We start from the raw sequence: 18,546 nt of genomic DNA, 5'->3' as shown, positions 1-18,546 counted from the left end.
TGTTCAATCGCTTTTTCGACAAACATAACCTAGTACTACATTTAGTGTATAAAAAAGGCTATCATGCATACTAAAGGCCACTGATGGAAGTAATCTCTTTCAATATTCACAAGTCAAATTCGTAGGTGTGGAGTGCCTGAGGCCGGACTTTCCGGTCATCCTCTCGTTTCATTTTACACGAAATGGCCCTCAGCGAATGGAGACCGCTGACTGATTAATAATCAGAAGAATGTGTGACTATCGTTATGGTCAGAATTCTGTCCCAGTTTATATTCAAACCAGTACAATGTCTACGTAGTCCTACTTGTCACGGTAAAGTCAAGGCAGCATGAAAAAACTAGAATGGTTTCATGCTCGACTGTATTCAATTGAGCTGTTGGATCGAAAAATTAGCCCACTAGAATTGTGCCAGAGTGTACGCACTGGCGTTTTGGTCAGCCGCCGAAAACTTCAACAGGCTATATGTAGCTGATGAGTCTAATGCAGGGATAATCAGGATTGGCCTTAGACGCAAGCGAATTACTCGTATGGCAATTTGTTTATCGATGTGCCAAAAGTTAAGACGACTGCACCGCGTTTGCCCTCTGTGTGCTGCTTCCTTGTTGGTGACTTCCGTTTTTCGGGCTCGTTCGATTATTGTTGGACACTCTGATCACTTTACAACCCCGACAAGCTTGCTTTTTTTGTCCAGCTGAATGAACAGCGCATGCAGCCTCATTGTTCTCTATTTCACAGCTGGGAAATATGATGAGCACATTGTGAAACTTTTACCAGATCTATAGAAGTAATGAATTGATGTGTCTTTGTTCAACCACAGTCACTGGCCACCACTAGGGAGTTTCAAAACGGGACTACCCACCCGTATACCGCGTTTGTCGAGTAATATGAAGTAAATTTTAGAGTAAGCAGAACACCGTCAGAGGAGACGTGCTGGAGTCGGTCCAAACCCCGTCATCTTTCCGACTTAAGTGATGCTACCCAGATTAACAACCAAAACCAGCATCTTCAACCTGCCACATTTCGATCGTGTGATTTGCTGAAAAGCCTCACATCAACCACCTTTCCATTAACTAAACCCCCACCCCACGAAAACTCGACTAGACGGGACAAGTCTAATAAAAGTTCAAGTAGCCTTTGCGACCCTCATTCAATCCGCAGGAAATCACATCACCAGCTGGTTCGCACAATAACACATCAAACTAATATCAAGTTCAGTCGGGGGAGGGGTTCAGGGGATAGCGCTTTAGCTCAAAGGGCGTGCATACCAATTCAAGTCCCGTCAGTCCTCCCACTCTTGCTAGGAAGGTTCTGTCCAGTATACCACCATCACCCTCGCCGCTTGTCCTGCTGTGTCAAAAATTGCGTAATTCGTGTGGCGAGTCTGGGGCTCACGAGTTTTTTTAGGATAGTGAACCATCTGGCTTGTGCGCAGCTTGTACGCTCATTTAACCAAGTCGAATTGCCCCTGAGAACGTTCAGTTCTAAACCATGGTGTAGATGGTAGACCAAGTTATTAAATGGCATTAGTTGAATCCGTGACCCAACATTCATCCCCTGAAGCCTCTATCGGGTTCCACCGCGCAGAACAACGGAGTGAGATAACAGCTAGATGTGGGCGTTTTAAAAATGGACCCAAGATAATTCTCGGACAAGACTCAAGACGATGATCTATTGCTTGCCAAGCAGGTACCCTGTTAAGTAAATTACCGCGTACGATGCTTCTTTTCGCACTTATGCACCTGAGTTCATGTTGATTCGCCATACCTCTGTAGAACACTCACCCGGTAAGCGAGAAGTTGAGGGTTTGATTCTCGTCCAAGGACTCTGTCTTTTCGTTTGCACTGTATGTATGTCGGGGCCATATTCAAGATTTCCAAATCCCCTCCTCTCCTACACTGCGAATTTTTCGAAAAGCTACTGTTGACGTACATTACCCACTTGTACCAAAACAATCACGTTGTCACATACCACGTCCTTATGGAACAGTCACATGTCATTCAACATTGCGTTTGGAAAAGGTTCTGTCGCACATGAGGAGAGTACATGAATGGAAATTTACCAGAATCGAATTATTTCTCTCTACTATAGCGCATCATAACTATCTGTCCCCACAAGCGGTCTGTCCCCAGGCAAGTCCACTCCAATGAACTTCGTGGATTTTTCTAAATCAGGCCTAGTGAACAAATTAGTATAGAGCAACACTGAGTGAAGTTTGTCCGTGCATCTACAGAACTCTCAAAAACTGTTCGAAAAAGATCTTTGTGGCAAAGAGTTGTTAACGAATAAAGTAGCCGCACCACCCGGTTGGTCCTGAAATTAAACTGACTTTGAATCTTCGGGTGCAAATTTCCTCGTGATACAATATCCCCCCAAAGCGACCAGAATAAAAAACATTGAAGTAAGTTTTCGGGCAGTTTCAGAACTTATGCTGTTTCAGAGTATTCAAAAATCATGAAACTAATGACATTGGTTACTTGTTTGACTGCTTATTTTTTTCAACCTAAGATAGAACTTCGGTTTCTGAGTACATTAAGAAAGTGTGCTCAAGTAATTTTGAGTGCACCGAAAGTTGACAAGTTTTGGAATGTCACAATAGGCCAGGCGTATTCACATGCGTACACTTCGAAGAACCCCCTGTCTGGGACAGAGTAATCCTGGGATTTTGATCTTTAGTAACCTCCATAGGTCTGAAATTTCCTAATGGATGTAAGAGCAAAGTGCAAAGACCTTGCGAACTGTGCCGGAGTATAAGCTGTACTCCCTGTTAATTACCCATTGCAAACCACGAACAAATACGTTCTCACTCCATGTTTCCTGAATAGCCTTTAGCGGTTGATTGCTAAGACACGTACTCAACTGACCTTATGTTTCTTGTATCATTCTATGCAGACATTTTACATGCCAGCAATACCGGCAAAGCTCAAAGCGCAAAACGGTCGTATATGAAAGTACAGCATGAACGAAGGTCACTGCGGCTCTTCAGGCTAAGTCGTCCTGGTAAATTACTCATGGCACACCGACGGGAATGATCTTGCGTCCTTTTGAGCCAACCACGTATGAGGCTTTCATGTATAGAGAAATCGTCTGAATGGTGGAGTGAAATCTGTAGGAGTCGAGTAATGACGCAGAGTAACTATATGAAAAGGTCATAGTCTACCGAACTTTATCCGCTCTGACTAACTTAGCCATCATTCGTTCTCGGACTTTTATCACTTGGGACATTTTTCTGCGCAGTGTGACACAACCAATGGTGTAGTTACCTGGGACCAATTCCCCTAAGAAATATCAACCGACTCAGGGTGTGATGCCTGTCGTTTTGAAACAATATTTAATCATTAGACCTGCCAAAAACAAGGCTGCATGGTTCACTCGAGCGGTCATTTGCAATATGTACATAAGTAAAACTGCAGTTGGCGAAGGGGAATATCTTCTGACTATGGTGAAAGGAATCCGCGGATTTTTGCGAAATACACTCATTTGCAAGAAAATTTGGTTTTGCGAGAGACTCACCTGGAACCCAGCTGAATCTCTCAGCTTCCTGATCCATAAAACAGTGTGGATCACAATGCGCTACTCAAAAGGTTGCTGAAAATTGTTTGACGGCCCACAATCAGTTTCGCCCTTCTTGGAGCTCATCAGGTAGATTCAGCAGGGTTCCAGGTAAGTCTCTCGCAAAACCAAATTTATTTGCAAATGAGTGTATTTCCCTAATTTAGTGCAATTTGGTTTCAAGCAGAATATAAGGTTGACGGCAACTCAGGGACTACGCCTACCTGATGAAGTATTACAACTGAAGTGCAGTCCACAGATGAACATCAAACTTCACCTCACTGCAAAATAAATAGACAGTCAAGGAGCAAATGCTTCCCAGAATGAATGCCTTCGTTGACATGTATTATGCAAGCCATACTGAAAAACATGTCACAGCGTCGCATTTTTTTCTCACTTTGTGTATTCTTGCTACTGATCACTATCCACCGAACACATTTCTAAACAATAATAGAGCGGCTATCAAAGCAAATGAAGGAAAGTGTAAAGTGGTATTCGGGCACACTTGGTCAACGTCCCGAAAAACTGTAATTCCACTGGTCAAAGCGTCAATCATTAACCATATTCATAGTGGAGCACTTTTCTTGGGACGATCAACTGTTGAACTATGTTCGTAGCAAATTGTAACGGTCCTTTTATTAAAAATTCCAAAATACAGTCCAAAATACAATTAAAAACCTTCATCATCTATTGATATATACACTATTATTAAATACTGAGGCTCAACTTCCATAAGTAACTTCTAGTGTGACGTGAAGTCAATTGTATTTGTGAAGTCTATGATTCTATGTGGGTCGATATAATATCAAGGAGCACAGACCTAAAAAAAGGGGACAACTAGGGTTCTAAACCGAAAAAATGCACTTCTGGATGGATCTTTTGGCTTCTCATTTGCTAGGTGGTTGCTAGTTGGGCTGTCGAGAACCTCGGTTGATACCGCTCAAAAGTAGCCTGATTGTCCGTCCATTGGAGTCTCTGTTTCCGTTCTCAGAGTATGCTGTTCGGTCTGACCAACACGCCCTCCTACGGTTGAGCATATATCAGTCGCTTTAACATATGTTGCGGATATTTCAGAGCTTTGGAGAACAGTAAGCCACATAAAGATTTTGATGTTTCCAAGCGCGTAGAGTGAACCAATGCCCACCAGCCCAGTGGAGGTGATCTCTCACAATAAAAATCCTTGTGCCCCCAAACTGTATCACTCGTAGAAAGGGGAAACTGAAGTAAATTTGAATAATGCGTGGCAATTATCTGTCTGAGAAAAAGGTCTTCTGAAGGAATGGGTGTAACATTCGTACTTCTCTGGTATTATGTGCCACAACGGTGTAAGTTGGAGGTTCGTAACTTCATGATCCTTGATAGGATTGAGCAAGTCAAATCACACGCGATTAGATGTGACCCGGAATTTTTTAGCGAAAATGCTGAGCTTTTGGGTAGAATGGGTGTTTCCGAGTTTAGAAGCATATCAGCTGATGTGCTAAGTAAGCATATTCGGTTTGTAGCTCAGAGTCTGGGCATTCGTGCATATGAAAATCCGATAATTACTTTTTATATTTGCACTTCAAAATCACAGCAGCATTGTCTTTAGCTTTGGGGAAATCCACATTGTTGGTTCGATAGACAGATACCTTCCCATGTTGGTATGGTAAATGTAATTCAGCGGTATAAAGCTGTTTCACGTCGGTTCATGGGGGAGGCAAGTGAATAATATGACGGACAGAACAGTGTGCTGTGGACATCTTGACGAATGAGAGAATAGGCCTCTGATAAGTTCCGTTTTCTGAGAAATTCCCCCCTTTACCATAAAAACGGGGTCCGAGCTTGTATCTACCGTCTATTGCTTGTCATATAAATAAAAAACAGCTTCCGATGGACCGGCACAACACAAGATAAACCGGGGGGATTTTCATTGTCATGGACAGTTTTAGACTCAATCATTAATCGACGTACTTATAAAGTGATTGAGGAGACAAACTACCAAGTGGTTTCCCGCTGCGCACATCCATAAAGCTGAACTTTTACAAAATGTGCTACCCAAGTGCAAATTGAACCTTGCTATGAACTTATCCTCACTGAAATGCAATATCAGCAATACAATACACCGGCACACATTATCATTCAACCAGAAGGTTGAGACCAATATATCAATTTTCGCTTCCCTAACCCAGCCTCGTCTCAGAAATCAACAACAGAAGAAAGTGGACTTTCGCAGTTATGCCGAGCTGATGATGTGATGCGGAGAATACTTATCTTGTATGACACTTCAGAATCCCAGTTCGAATGTTCTCTTTGAAACAATTGCATAATTCGTTCATCCTATCTGCAGTCTTGATTGTCATGCAAAACGATACCGAGAATTGACCCTAGGTGACATCATATCTAATCACTTAACACAGAAATGTACATGTGTCACTGCGACCTTAAGGATTCGTGCCTTTTTTTGGTTTACGCAACTAGGTACATTCTCAAACATTCTCAGTCAGCTCAAGCTGGCTTTTTGCACTTCGGATTTGCGAGATGGAACTGATCAAGATTCTCACGACCGATCACAAAAACAATCCACTACAGTCCGAAGGAGAGCTACTGGAGCAGAACGAAATGCAAACTGGAAGCAAGCGGGAGGTGAAAACGCCAGGGGCACAGTGACCAATCAAAAGCGTTTTCGACCCCTGCCACACTGTCGACTTCCTGCGATGTGTGAGGGGAGGGCAGAGAGGTGAGTGATTTGACGCTTGATCTTGTCCAAATCTCAACCAATCGGAACGCGACTGGTGAATTGGTCCGGCATTGAAAGTTATGATATTGTCACATAACGTTATAATGTTCGGTACTGTTATTCCGTTCATCGTGCTTACTCAAGCATAACAACCTTTCAGCTGCGTAGACAAAACGTAAGAAACACTAATCGGTCGAAAGCTTAAGGTGAGTTCTTTGGTTTTCAGTTGTTCAGTTTTGAAGGCGTTTTTAATGTGTCCCACTTATTAGATAGCTTTCTAACTCCAGGGCAATGAGGCCTGTCCCACACGCACCCATTCGGTCGCCTCATAATTTCTGCGTTCTGTTTTGAGAGTACTACACACTCAACTTATTTGTATTCGTGAACGTTGTTGTCACAATTCCTAGTTAAGCTCTCATATTTGAATAGGTCAGGATGACCCTTTCCGCCTTCGACTGGTACATTCTCGTTGACTCACTTTTCTCTTCTATTGAGGTTTGTGAATGAGTGACCGAAAAGTATTGGCGGTGCTCGTATACAATCAGTGAATAATGATTCGGAATGCACGTAGTGAGGTAGATCGGACAGTTAAATTCCGCTCACATCACTTATGAATTTCTCTCTTGTGGGATTTTACCGATCGCAGCTCAGCTCAGGTGCACTTAGTTCACTTACCTGTTAGTCAGATGACAAAACTTTATTTCTGTGTGAACATTTTTTGGCTGACGTGGCATAGGCGCTCAGTCGTACTCACATATTGCCGCATAAACCTAGCATTCGTTCAGCACATGTGTATTTAGTGAGATCGAAGTCCTGGGGGTCCTCGGTATCGCATAATCAAGTCGATCAAACTATATCAACAGTAATGTAAGCTAGGGATAATATGAGTGTTCTTGAGTACGAAATATCAGTATCAGTATTCGCCTGCAGCTCGCTACTGGATTCACCCTGTTTATGGCTGGTGATAGGACATCCGTGACACACCAGAGATGCATGTTGTGTCCACTTGAATACCACTCTAATGTACTACGTAAGGCTAAACTCCAGGCCGTTTGTTCGGAGTGCAGTGCGTGTCACTTCATCATCATCATCACCATCGTCATCATCATCATCATCGAAAGCATGACATCAACGTTCAACACCAATGCTTCACTACCGTACAACCATGATTTATTTGAAAGCCTTATTGTGAAGAAAAGAGTAAAAGTGGACACGGAAGGGACTTAGTGCTAACTTAACACAATCATTCCGAAGTGCCTACACCTCCAGACATCCACTCAGGCAATCTGAACAAAAACTGACAACAAGAACGCCACTGACATCGGTTGGCAGCCATATCTTGTAGTGTCTCCAACCAGGCACAGTGAGGTTCACGCGGTCCCCATCCTGGAAGGCGAGTAGCACCGACAGCACCTAAGCGTTTCGTGATCTCCTTCATAGTCTTTTGCCAGGTCAAGGGTTGGCCACCTCTCTGTTTACGCCATTCTGAGTTGGGCATGGAAAACAGCATTCTTTTCGGCAAACGATGGTTTGGCATACGCAACACATGTCCCAATCAACGCAGTATTTGCTTAGCGTTTCACTCTTGACATAATATGTCCAGATTCTGGCCACGATCTCTCTTGCCTTAGTTGCGGTTGGTATTGATCAGTCGTAGAGACCGGAAGGTCATTAAAAACTTAATTTTGCTAGGTACCCATCTGTTAGGTCGGATATCCAAGATTCCGTCAAGACGAGAGGAACAGTTGATTGTGGGTATTTTTTTATCAACATCCTCGTATTAGTTACAAGGAAAAACAAGAATGTCGAAGCAACCGAAACAAAACATGGTCAGTTCTCAACATAATCCATCGAAAAATTATAGGTAGGGTAATCATTCAGTTGCCATATGAAGCTCACGGTAACACCAATTTAGTGTGCAAATGTTACTGTGGTCTATTAGCATTAATCTAAGCTGAGGGCAACACCTTGTATGGGCAATTTCATCCTTTTGTTTAAATCTAGAACGTTTGTCTGTATTTCCATGTAGTCGTAACATACGCTGCCAGTGGCAACGATCATGAGATTGGTGCTTTGTGTCGTTGAAACTTCACCACTTATTTCAATAATTTACTCGGGTTTAGATGAACTAGCCATGAACAGCACGTCACCAGGTACGTAAAGGGCAACTAACTTGAGTGTTATGACCCAAGAGCCTACGGCTAATGTGTCGTTTGTACTTTGTGCACGGCAATTTACTCCCTTATTCCAACTAGCGGTTCATGAAGGTAGAGTTATAGCTTATGATGTGCTCCACCGCACAATACGGTGGAGTGAGCCGCGCTTTCTGCTTTAAGGGAAGTGCAACTTAGCGAAACAAGTCTGGTTTTGCAAGAGGCTCACCTGTAACTCAGCTGGATCACTCATTAGTGATGATTCTAAGTGACACCTAATTTCAGCGTTGGGACACTTGTTTAGTTGTTACTACTCTGGTTAGTTGACGTTAATAAAAGTTTAGATTGGACTTTCATGAACAACTGAACCTCTTTAATAGGGTCGAATAGACCGTTGAGGGTATTATATCGCATGCATGCATCTATTGATGTTTATTTAAGAGTATATTGCACAGCTACAGTAGGTTGGGTTAATTCGTTAAGCTTTCGCGTCACCCCAAAAGCACCTTCATGCACACGTATCTTATCATCCAGTCGCGTGTGTGACCGCATGCTTTTATCCTAAAGCAACGTGATCAACCAGCAACTGCGGTGTAATTAAGCGGGATTATCCGAACTGGACCACACGTTTTTTGTGCTACAACGATCCGGTAGACATGCACGAACCGATAACGATAGTGACCTCAATCACCGTAGCAACCAACACACAGGTGCTATCATTTGAGTCCACCGTGCCCCGGTCAGGCTGATAAGCGTTAATCGATTGAAACTGAGTTCTTGTTAGGCACGTTGAATTCAAGATATGAGGAAAATAGGGAGGAGGAGTAGGATTAAACGTACCTTCGCCCTGTTCGCCGCCGACGTAAACCGTTAGAACCCGCAGTGAGGATAACACCTTATCCAATGTTGCTCACTTAGTGTTCTGACAACCGAGCCAGTGTGCAATGTCTGTTCTCGTGGAATAAAACCAGAATAATTTGCGTGAATGAATGCTCTAATGATTCATTTGTGTACCAATTCGATTTTGATGGGAGACTTGACTGAATCCAAAGGAATTTCTCGTTTGGTCTCCACCAAATAAATGTGCTGCGCCAGGCCATCCCGTCTTTCAGTTGGCACGGTATTCAAAATATTGCAGTATGCTTCAAAACGTAACACACTATTCTTGAGGTCGAAGTGTATTCGTTCGGTTTGCATCGCACAGTAAACTGGAAACTTCGTGTAGCTTCTGGTCAAGTTGTTTTGCGCTACAACCCACTGTGGAATTTCATGAATCCTGGCATGATTAAGTGACCGCATGAATGTGACCAATCGGTTACGCACAAACCCGCATAATTAATGGAGCACCAAACGGGATACCGCCATTATCTACGGAGTCCGAACTCGGATACAGCACCCACAGGTGTTGGTTACTAAAACCCGACGATTCCCTCGAGAATTGCAGCTAAATATAACACAGTCGGTCGGGGGAGGGTGTTGAGTACATTTGTATAAAATAGCTATGACGCAAAAATCTTTCTTCATTCAAGTATAAAGTGTGATTCGAACGTAACTCGACCCGACTCTTTGAGTACCTTCATGTGGCTAAAAGTTGGTCTTAATTAGTTTGTCATTCTTGACGCTAAAAGTAGTTCCGGATTGAACCGTCACTTGACTGGCTTTAAGATTGTGCTTAGTACGTCCTCGAGTCGCCAGCGTCGTCTTGAGTGCTTCTACCGATGTCCTCACCCAGGAATAATATGATAAACTCCGAGATTTCTTGGGGAGATTCATTAAGTCCTTTGGCTTAACGGGTGCTCTAACTCGGCAAGCTGGCTTTTAAAAAAATCAAGTGGCTAACATGATGTTAAATCGCGGGAATCAGCAAGTTGTGCACTAAGTGATGGAATGCAGTTCTAGGTACGTTAAAAATCTCGAGTTGCATATGTGACACTTTGTTGCACACTACTGGTCCGCCAGATTCAAGTCCAAATGCTTGTGAGCTTTGACCGGTACACACTTGTTATCAAGTACAAGTCATCATCTACGACCTTAAATTGATGACAGTATTCGATGGTATCATTGGCTGCTTATGATGAAACGGATAAGTGAAAAGGAGGATTTTGAGAACAAGAGCCGTTGAATCACAATTCAGGAGCAATACACAACCGAATATTTTTTGTCTTGAACGCTCAAAATACGGATGGATGACGGTGATTGAAATTGCAACCCCTCAAACGCCAAAAGAAAACTTTTAGGCTCTTCTTCATAAGTGGGCATTGATTTAATGAGCAATTGGTTTAGAAAACATTCCGCGGTAGTTCACTTGCAGGCAAACATGAATCATGGTTGATGATTATTTATTCCATTAAATTATCGGGTGTTGGGAGTTTGTTGTGGTTAGACTGAATTCATTTCAAATCTTCACCCTGCGGTATACTGCGACCATTAGCAAGTTTGTTTCACTGGACAAAGTGTGTTCTAGCCCTCGCGTTCTCTTGGTCCCAGGAGGTAAACGATTTCATCCATCTGTCTGTAACTCCATTTTATTCAATTGACTTGTCACATTCACCAAAGTCAATTGGTCTTATGGATGCCTTTGGATTCCCCGCTGTTCCCGACGTTATTCTTTCTGGTCATGCTGTTTTGGACTGCTACACCCGGAGGGCTACCCATAGATTCCAAAGTGAAGCAAATACCTTCATTAATCCCGACGCCACTGGTCCTTCGAACTTCACTTGGGGCTCTCTGACAAAACCGATTACAACCACCTGCTACCAGGTGGTAAATGACTCACACTACTGATTCGTCGAATTCAATCAGGAACAGCAGGACATTCCCTTTCTTGTGTCGCGTGGTATGTCTACAGGCTAACTAAACCAGCGTCATCAAAGTTTTACTCAGATATGCCTTTGTACGCATCGAGCAAGTCAAGATTTATCGCTTTAAAGTATAACTTACTGGATATTGTAATCGAGAGTGCTCGGTAACTCCAGGCACAAAACTGGTGTACCGAGTCCAAAAAATGATCACGTAATTACTGTAATTTATACGATTTGGTGCATAGCTTCCGTGAAACCCAAAGGAAACACGAGATCTGAGTTACTACCATTTCGCTGAGGCCTAGACAGTAGTAGTCGGGATGTTGAGATTGGGTTCAAACCCCGGAACGTCTAGTCAGTATTTGTTCGTACCCAAATCACTGAGCCATATCGAACTCAGCACCGCATCAGATGTTCGAAGAACGACACCAGCGGTGGTTTACGCGGATTTCTAGTATTTCTTATGCAGTACGAAGAAGACAATCAGAGACAGAAAAACGAGAGATTCAGTTGGTTTCCAGGTGAGTCTCTTGAAAAACCAATTAGTTTACACGCTAGTTTCGTGCAATTTGGTTTCAAGTAGAACATAAGGTTGACGCAAGCCCGGGAACTGTACCTTCCTGATGAGCCCCAAATAGGGCGAAACCGGTCGTGGGCTGTCGACGGATTTTCAGCAACCTTATGAGTAGTACATTACAAAGATAAGACAGGGTCCCATCTAGTCGTCTAGACGTATACTACGGCATTCTAATTTGTGGACAATTTCTGACCAAACTATTTTGTGGTCAGCCATGTGACAGAAATAATTTGGATTTCTTCGGCTGAAGTTTGTTCGATATTTCCTTCGCCCATTTTATACATCCCGGGACTGCTTGCTTTTTCAAGGTAGGAAGCGGAACCCACTTCATCCTTACGAATCAGAAAAAAAACAGACTGAGAACTTTTACTTTGGACAGCGGCAGTATAGTACTTATTAAATAAGAGGGCATGTGGAGATACAATAATTCTACTGAAAATCTTGGGTCTGTCAGCTTGCCAACGACGACCTTATTCACAGCGAGATTCAGAATGTTATCAACTCCTGGGGTATCGTTTGTATTGCTTCGTACCTCTATCTTAGGCCAACGTATTCTTTAAAATGTCTGCAGCTTGAAAACCATACACCATCCATCGGTTTTATGGGAATCACATTAATTATCGTACGCTTTGTTTTCCAAAAGTCCCGACACAACTTGGCTCCATAAACTGTGTAATTGGGAAAATGAATGGTCAGTGTTCCGAACTCAACATCTTTGAAGCTTCATTAATCTACCGCTTATTCAGTTAACAAACCTATCCCCCCAGTTCCCTAGGCCAAGAAACTATCTTTCGCGTGACTTCAACTCCATCGGGCTTTCGTTGGGCAATCTTAAGCACATGCGAGGCTGAAAACCCGGAGGAAAAGGGTTACGATATGATAGAGATCTGGTGAATCAAATGAACATTATACACATGTTTGATCGTGTTGTTCTGGACTTCGGAGGTAGAAAACAGTGGATAAATCCTGCGCAATGTTCGTTTGCACGGATTAACGAAGGTTCACATTTCGTGTCTGTCACAGCTGAGCTCAAAAAGGCGACATCCAAAAACATTCGTCCGAGTTTATGCATGTGTGCTTGTCCAACCTAATGGATAATGGGAGGCTGGGAAGTATGACTATGTTCTTTTCGGTCGACATTCGCTTCACTTTTGACGGGGGGAGGGCGAAGAGAGTTCCCACACAGCCGTCTTGGTCCTTGTTTGCTTTTGGCCTCAGACAGTTTCCATTAATACCATAAGGTGAGAATTGCGCAACCATTGAACAAACACACAAAACCACTGCTAGCAACGTAGCAAGAACGCGAGCGAGGTGTTTTACGTCGACCCACTGTCTCACCATGTTTTACGCACCGTGCACACGCGCCCAGTTCGCCTCGAGCAAAGGAAGTCATGACGTGAAAAAAAAGCAATAAGACGTCATGACCAAGGAAACTTTGGGTTTGGAACAAAGCTCAATCTAGTTGATCAAGCAACTCGCGTGTCCACCAATGAGAGATAAAAGACAGACTCATCTGCATGATTGATGATAGATACGTTCGGAAACGAACCACTCAGTAGCTGTTTGTGAGAAAAATTTCCTTACTAACTCCCGGTGCGTGTCACAGTTGACTTCCGAGGTGTTTCACCATACTCTTACTTACTTTGCATGAGCTCCGTATTCTCTGAGGGAGGTTTTAAAGTTCCGCGTAATTCAGTGCACCCAGCGATCAACTTCTGTTCTAATTTGTTCACGAGGACAGTGGATACTGAAGGAAAGCAACATTCCAAACAGCTAAGCTATGTACCGGATTTTAACGCCCTTGGGTTATCGTCAATTATTTTGCGCCCAAGCGAGTTCAATGAGAAATACACTCATTTGCAAATCAATTTGGTTCCCACGAGAGACTCAACTGAATCTCTCGTTTATGATATTCTACAACTGAATGTGCTACACACAGGCCGCCTCATGATTCAGTTGGAACGTTATTCGAGATAAGTATGTATATTTTCATGAAGAGTTTTCAGCAATCTTGTGAGTAGTTTCCTTCAAGTTCAATGAGGTTTTCACATCTCAGTCACTTAGGCAGGTCGGTGGCTTTTGTGAATTCGTTGTGTCTTACACCAGCTCAAAAAGACCATCGTTACCTATTTTAACGAGGACAGCACTCGCCAAAAAGTGGACTCAGATTCACAATGGTAACGGCAGTTTTCACGCTCACACCACCCGTGAAAGCAAGCAATGTAATTGCCCCCATTGACCGTCTCAACCTCCAGCTGTTACGTAATCCAGGTCACTTAGTTGTTGCACGACCTAGTCGGAACAAGCGATTAACATAGCAACCAAGCAAATTACACCGAAAAAGCAATTATTTGACAAGCAAACGGAAGTGAATGCGCTGCATTACGTAATCGGCCTCAGCAACCACAATTTAACGTCCACACTTTGTAGGCCTAACTTAAGTCAGGAGGCTAGTTCGGCTGAATCGTGAGAAGTCATCTGAAGCGGTTTTATTGTCACATCTCATCTAAAGGGTGCAGTGCGCCGTTCTAACGGAGTGAAACTACGGATTTTGTGAGTGAACCGTTTGAAATCAATCGATCAGCAGATCTAAATGACAAGGATTACCCCTATTCTTCATCAACCCTAATCGCAACGGCCTAGTGAGATAATTGTAGACTGACCCGCCCCTATGGCAAATTAACTGTTTATCTAACCCCACACTGGATTTATCACAGTCTATGGGGATATTAAGCTTACTTTTGAGCTACAGTGAAAACAACTAATTACATACCATCACGTTCTACGCGAACGCCTTCGTTCTCAAAATTGAATGTTTCTTTCGAGCCTTTGTTTTTACCGGGTGTTTATATCTACTTATGAATTTTACCATTTCAGAAGCGATGAATGCCCATCAGCTCCCAGGGCAGTCGAACGATATCATGGCAGAGGCCACACTTAGAATCATGTCCAATCCCACGGCAATCGATCACATCAACAAACTCGTGCAGCTCGGAAAACACTCAGATTCCATGAAAGGTAAGACGTCAAACAATAATTCGTAAGAAATGTGACTTAAGGCAGTGCATTTGAAAGAACCTAATTGGATTGTACAGGAACATCCTTGATATTGCGTAGATACGTTCCGGTTCTAGGGTTATTTGATTCCAAGTCTGAGTCTGATAACACGAGAGTTTCATTTCATAAGAAACCTAACAAATCTCACAAGACCAGCTCGGTGTATTATGGTTCGTGGCCGGTTCAGTAAACTTTCCTGTTTTAAAACAATTCTTTCGAAAACCATTGTGGCAATTCAAAACAGCGGCCGTTCTGTGGCTTTACTGCACTACACAAAAGAAGGATCCTTTCCTCCAGGATTAACAATGCCTTCTGCTTTTGAAGCCAAGACGGCCTTATCAAGGATCAAAACTCACGATCTGAAACACAAAGCAGCATAACTAGTTGTCTACTGTCGATGTAGCGATTATGACGGAACAACTCGTGCGTGTTTGGCAATGCGAGTAATAAGAAGCGCTGTCAAACAATGGGTTTCACCTCACTCACCGTGCAAGGTAGTAGAAACGAAGTAATTGGTGGCTGAATCAAAGTACACCTTATAATACATGGCGACAGAAACTGGTTGCAAGCTTTTTCCCAAGTCACCTACTTTGCGTAAGTAATCAGAAGCAAACAATTGTCAGAAATATTTCGAAGATTATTCTAGTTTTCGAGGAAACTGACTGGTTCCTATCAGGTTTCAGAGTAATGTTCACGTAGTGAAAGTGCAGGCGCAATCAGCAGTTTCTTAAACCGACGGTCTGATGAACTTGGTTTCCATTACTTATGTTGGCTGTTGAAACTCATGCAACATTACACGAAATTCACCAACTCAGAAATCTCTTTTGCTGCTGTAACTCGATTCACCTTTTTGTTCTTCTCGTTGAATCCAGACAGTGGAATTGGAACCACTTACCTCACCGCATCCTCCGGTTCGTCGTCCAACAACACCAGTCCAGAATCTGAAAAGGATGCCCTCGCTCAGGTAGGTGATATTTCTGCCATTGAAGCTGCAGTATTTCTTTATGTGAATAGGAGACATTACGCATCGAAGAACAGATATACACTGAAGTGGGTTTCACTTAGTCAAGGGGATTGGTAACACGCAATTTTCAGGTACTGAGAATGAACCACTTGTGCTATTCTGTATAGTTGTCTCTGGTCTACGTACTAGGATGTTCTGTTTTGTACCACACATCGCCAAGACCGAAAAGAGGGGGTGATTTGGACTCATTTTACATGAGCACAGCTCATGACCATCGGAAATCATTACTAATCACCAATCCTGGCGTTACATCATGTAATTTTTTAAACTGTATACATATATATTTTTTCATAAACCTATCTTCACAGAATGGAAAAAATGCCAAACATCTGAGCCTGTCAAAAGTCGATGCCACTTCAACTCCCGCAACGACGGTCAAGCGGAAGTCCAATAAGACGCTCAATAGATATGAGAACAATACTGAACACACACTCAATTCGTCTTTTATCGAAAGGAATCAGTTCACTTTCACTGATGTCGACCAGCTGGGTGCCACACCACTCGCTCCTCGGAAGCGTGGTGCCACTGACAACAACCACCAGGTGTTATCCCAAACAGACGTGGTCAGAAGGTTTCCATGTTTGAGCAAACCATTCTCCTCTCCTACCGGTCAAGCAACTGAGACCGGGCAGTCAGCAGGCAAACGTAGACAACGTCGAATGCATGCATGTGACCACTGTGAAAAGCAGTTCGACAGACCCTCTTTGCTCAAACGACACACTTTGACGCATACAGGTAAGTTTTTTGTAAGTTAACAAAACTCGAAGGTAGTTTTGCTTCTGTTCTGCATTCATTCTCTTTAGAAAAAGTGAGACCATACTTCGTTTTATATGTATAGATCTGTTTTCATAAAAAACACCACTCGATAAATCCAGACTAATAGGGATTTCCTACTGTAAGTGAAGCGAAACTATGCTGAAAGGCTGAGGTTCACTGTTGACTATCTCTGTTGGGTTTCGTAAGTGGTTATTCTCCGATCCGCGACTCCGTTTAAGAATTCGCCACACTTGATCACATGATATGAATTCCGTGGTTGGAGTAAAAGTGATACTCTACCTTATCTACTTGTGAGTTATCACATTTCTAATCAGTCACTCCTTAGCCGTTAAGTTCGGGCGGGGAGGGGGTGAACTTCAGTAGGCTCACAAATGTGAAACAGCAGTATAGTGCTTTTCGACTTGTCAGCATAAATTTCCTTCACTTGTGGCGCGAAAACTGGATTGCAAAATCTTTCCATATCAGCATAAACCCAGGTTAGGTTCGATATCAGATTAAGACATTTTGCACGCAACCGTTTCCTTACTTTCTAACTGACATGATCCGATATCTTTTTGTCCATAGTGTCCAGGCGACAACATGGCGAATCGTCAAAAGGCTGAAAACAATCTATTTCGTATTTAAACCATTTGGGTCACATACTCCATTTAATAGCTTTTGATCAATTGGGGTCAAAACAATGGCCAAGCAATGGACAAGAACAATGGTCTTGATTCTCACATCTAAGGGGAGGGATGAGAATGGGAGTTCCTTCATACAACTGGGTGAAATCATGGTTTATGACCCATTCCAGCTCACGATATTTCCTTCAATGTGCAGATTCTTTTGATATGTTAATACAGGAAGACTTTCTACTTCTATTTGATGAAACTAGAGGAGACATCAAAGGACAGTAGTCTGTCTGCAGTGCTGAACTGGGTGAGAAACTGCCATCGTGTCAGCTTCACTTTACTTGGCAGTATGCAAGGCACACTAAACTGACTTCTTCTTTCTAACACCGCACAATCTACAGGTGCGTCACCCCATTAAGTATCGCGAAAAAATCACTAATTGATATCAACGGATTTTTAAAACTTTTTTTTTTGACAGTAAATTTGTGGTATCTCAATCCGTTTGAATTTGTTTCCAAAGACATCAATTCTAACACCATGGGATCGTATCAGTCAAGAAGAAGTCTAACAATGTTTCTCTCCCCAACTACTGCCTTTTCAAATCGTACAACTGACTGAGCGTATGATAATAGCGGACTTCCACCACAAACTTACTTCAGAAAACAGCACAGTTAGCCATGAATAGTCACAAAATCATGGTTCAGGACGCTATGTGCTGTCTTTACTCTCATCTTCCCTTTATTAAGTATCCTGTCTCGGATATTCAATGTAGAGTTTTTCAGAGAAGTCAGCTAGCCATTCGAATTTGTTCATAATTTTCCTAACCAATCATCACCTTTCTGACAAGAGATAACGGACCATTCGTGTGGATTATTTGGCATGATCGATATCCCTGTTTTTGAAGGGAATTTTGTTAAACATTTCACCGACAACGTCATGGACAATAGACGAGTCGTCTCGAAGTGCAGCAAGCCGCATATCGGAAGTGCAAATGTGAATATTATCCGGAGGCATCAGTATTTGAGCGATCTAACTTTCAAAATAGCACAATTACAATAGCCTGCAGCATAAACATGAGAAATAACCCAAAGTTTTCTTCATCATTAGAGCCAACACAACTGACCGATGTTGAGAAATTGATACCGCTTAATAACAATTACCGATAGTTTGGTCTCACTCAGGGCGTAAAGGGGACACAGATATTCATCCTGTATCATATGTGACTGTGTGCTTTCAACATCCTTCGATATAGTTACTGAGGTAAATAAACCGCATAAAAAC

The 18,546-nt window shown here is 42.7% G+C and overlaps 1 protein-coding gene across 1 annotated transcript in view; it reads left to right on the top strand.

Moving 5' to 3' along the window:
- T265_04535 (hypothetical protein) overlaps window positions 1–18,546 on the top strand; it is a gene marked incomplete at both ends in the record, with an annotated part of 35,076 nt that overhangs the window by 13,648 nt on the left and 2,882 nt on the right. The window contains 7 exons of the mRNA XM_009169299.1: window positions 6,007–6,265; window positions 7,255–7,465; window positions 7,706–7,828; window positions 13,642–13,759; window positions 14,674–14,814; window positions 15,726–15,817; window positions 16,186–16,612. Coding sequence (XP_009167563.1) covers window positions 6,007–6,265; window positions 7,255–7,465; window positions 7,706–7,828; window positions 13,642–13,759; window positions 14,674–14,814; window positions 15,726–15,817; window positions 16,186–16,612 — 1,371 coding nt within the window. The remainder of the gene's footprint in view (window positions 1–6,006; window positions 6,266–7,254; window positions 7,466–7,705; window positions 7,829–13,641; window positions 13,760–14,673; window positions 14,815–15,725; window positions 15,818–16,185; window positions 16,613–18,546) is intronic.

The sequence above is a fragment of the Opisthorchis viverrini genome (assembly GCF_000715545.1).
Source record: "Opisthorchis viverrini unplaced genomic scaffold opera_v5_75, whole genome shotgun sequence".
Lineage (NCBI taxonomy): Eukaryota > Metazoa > Platyhelminthes > Trematoda > Opisthorchiida > Opisthorchiidae > Opisthorchis > Opisthorchis viverrini.
Note: the sequence above shows the minus strand (reverse complement) of the source record. Positions and strands in the feature narration are given on the sequence as shown.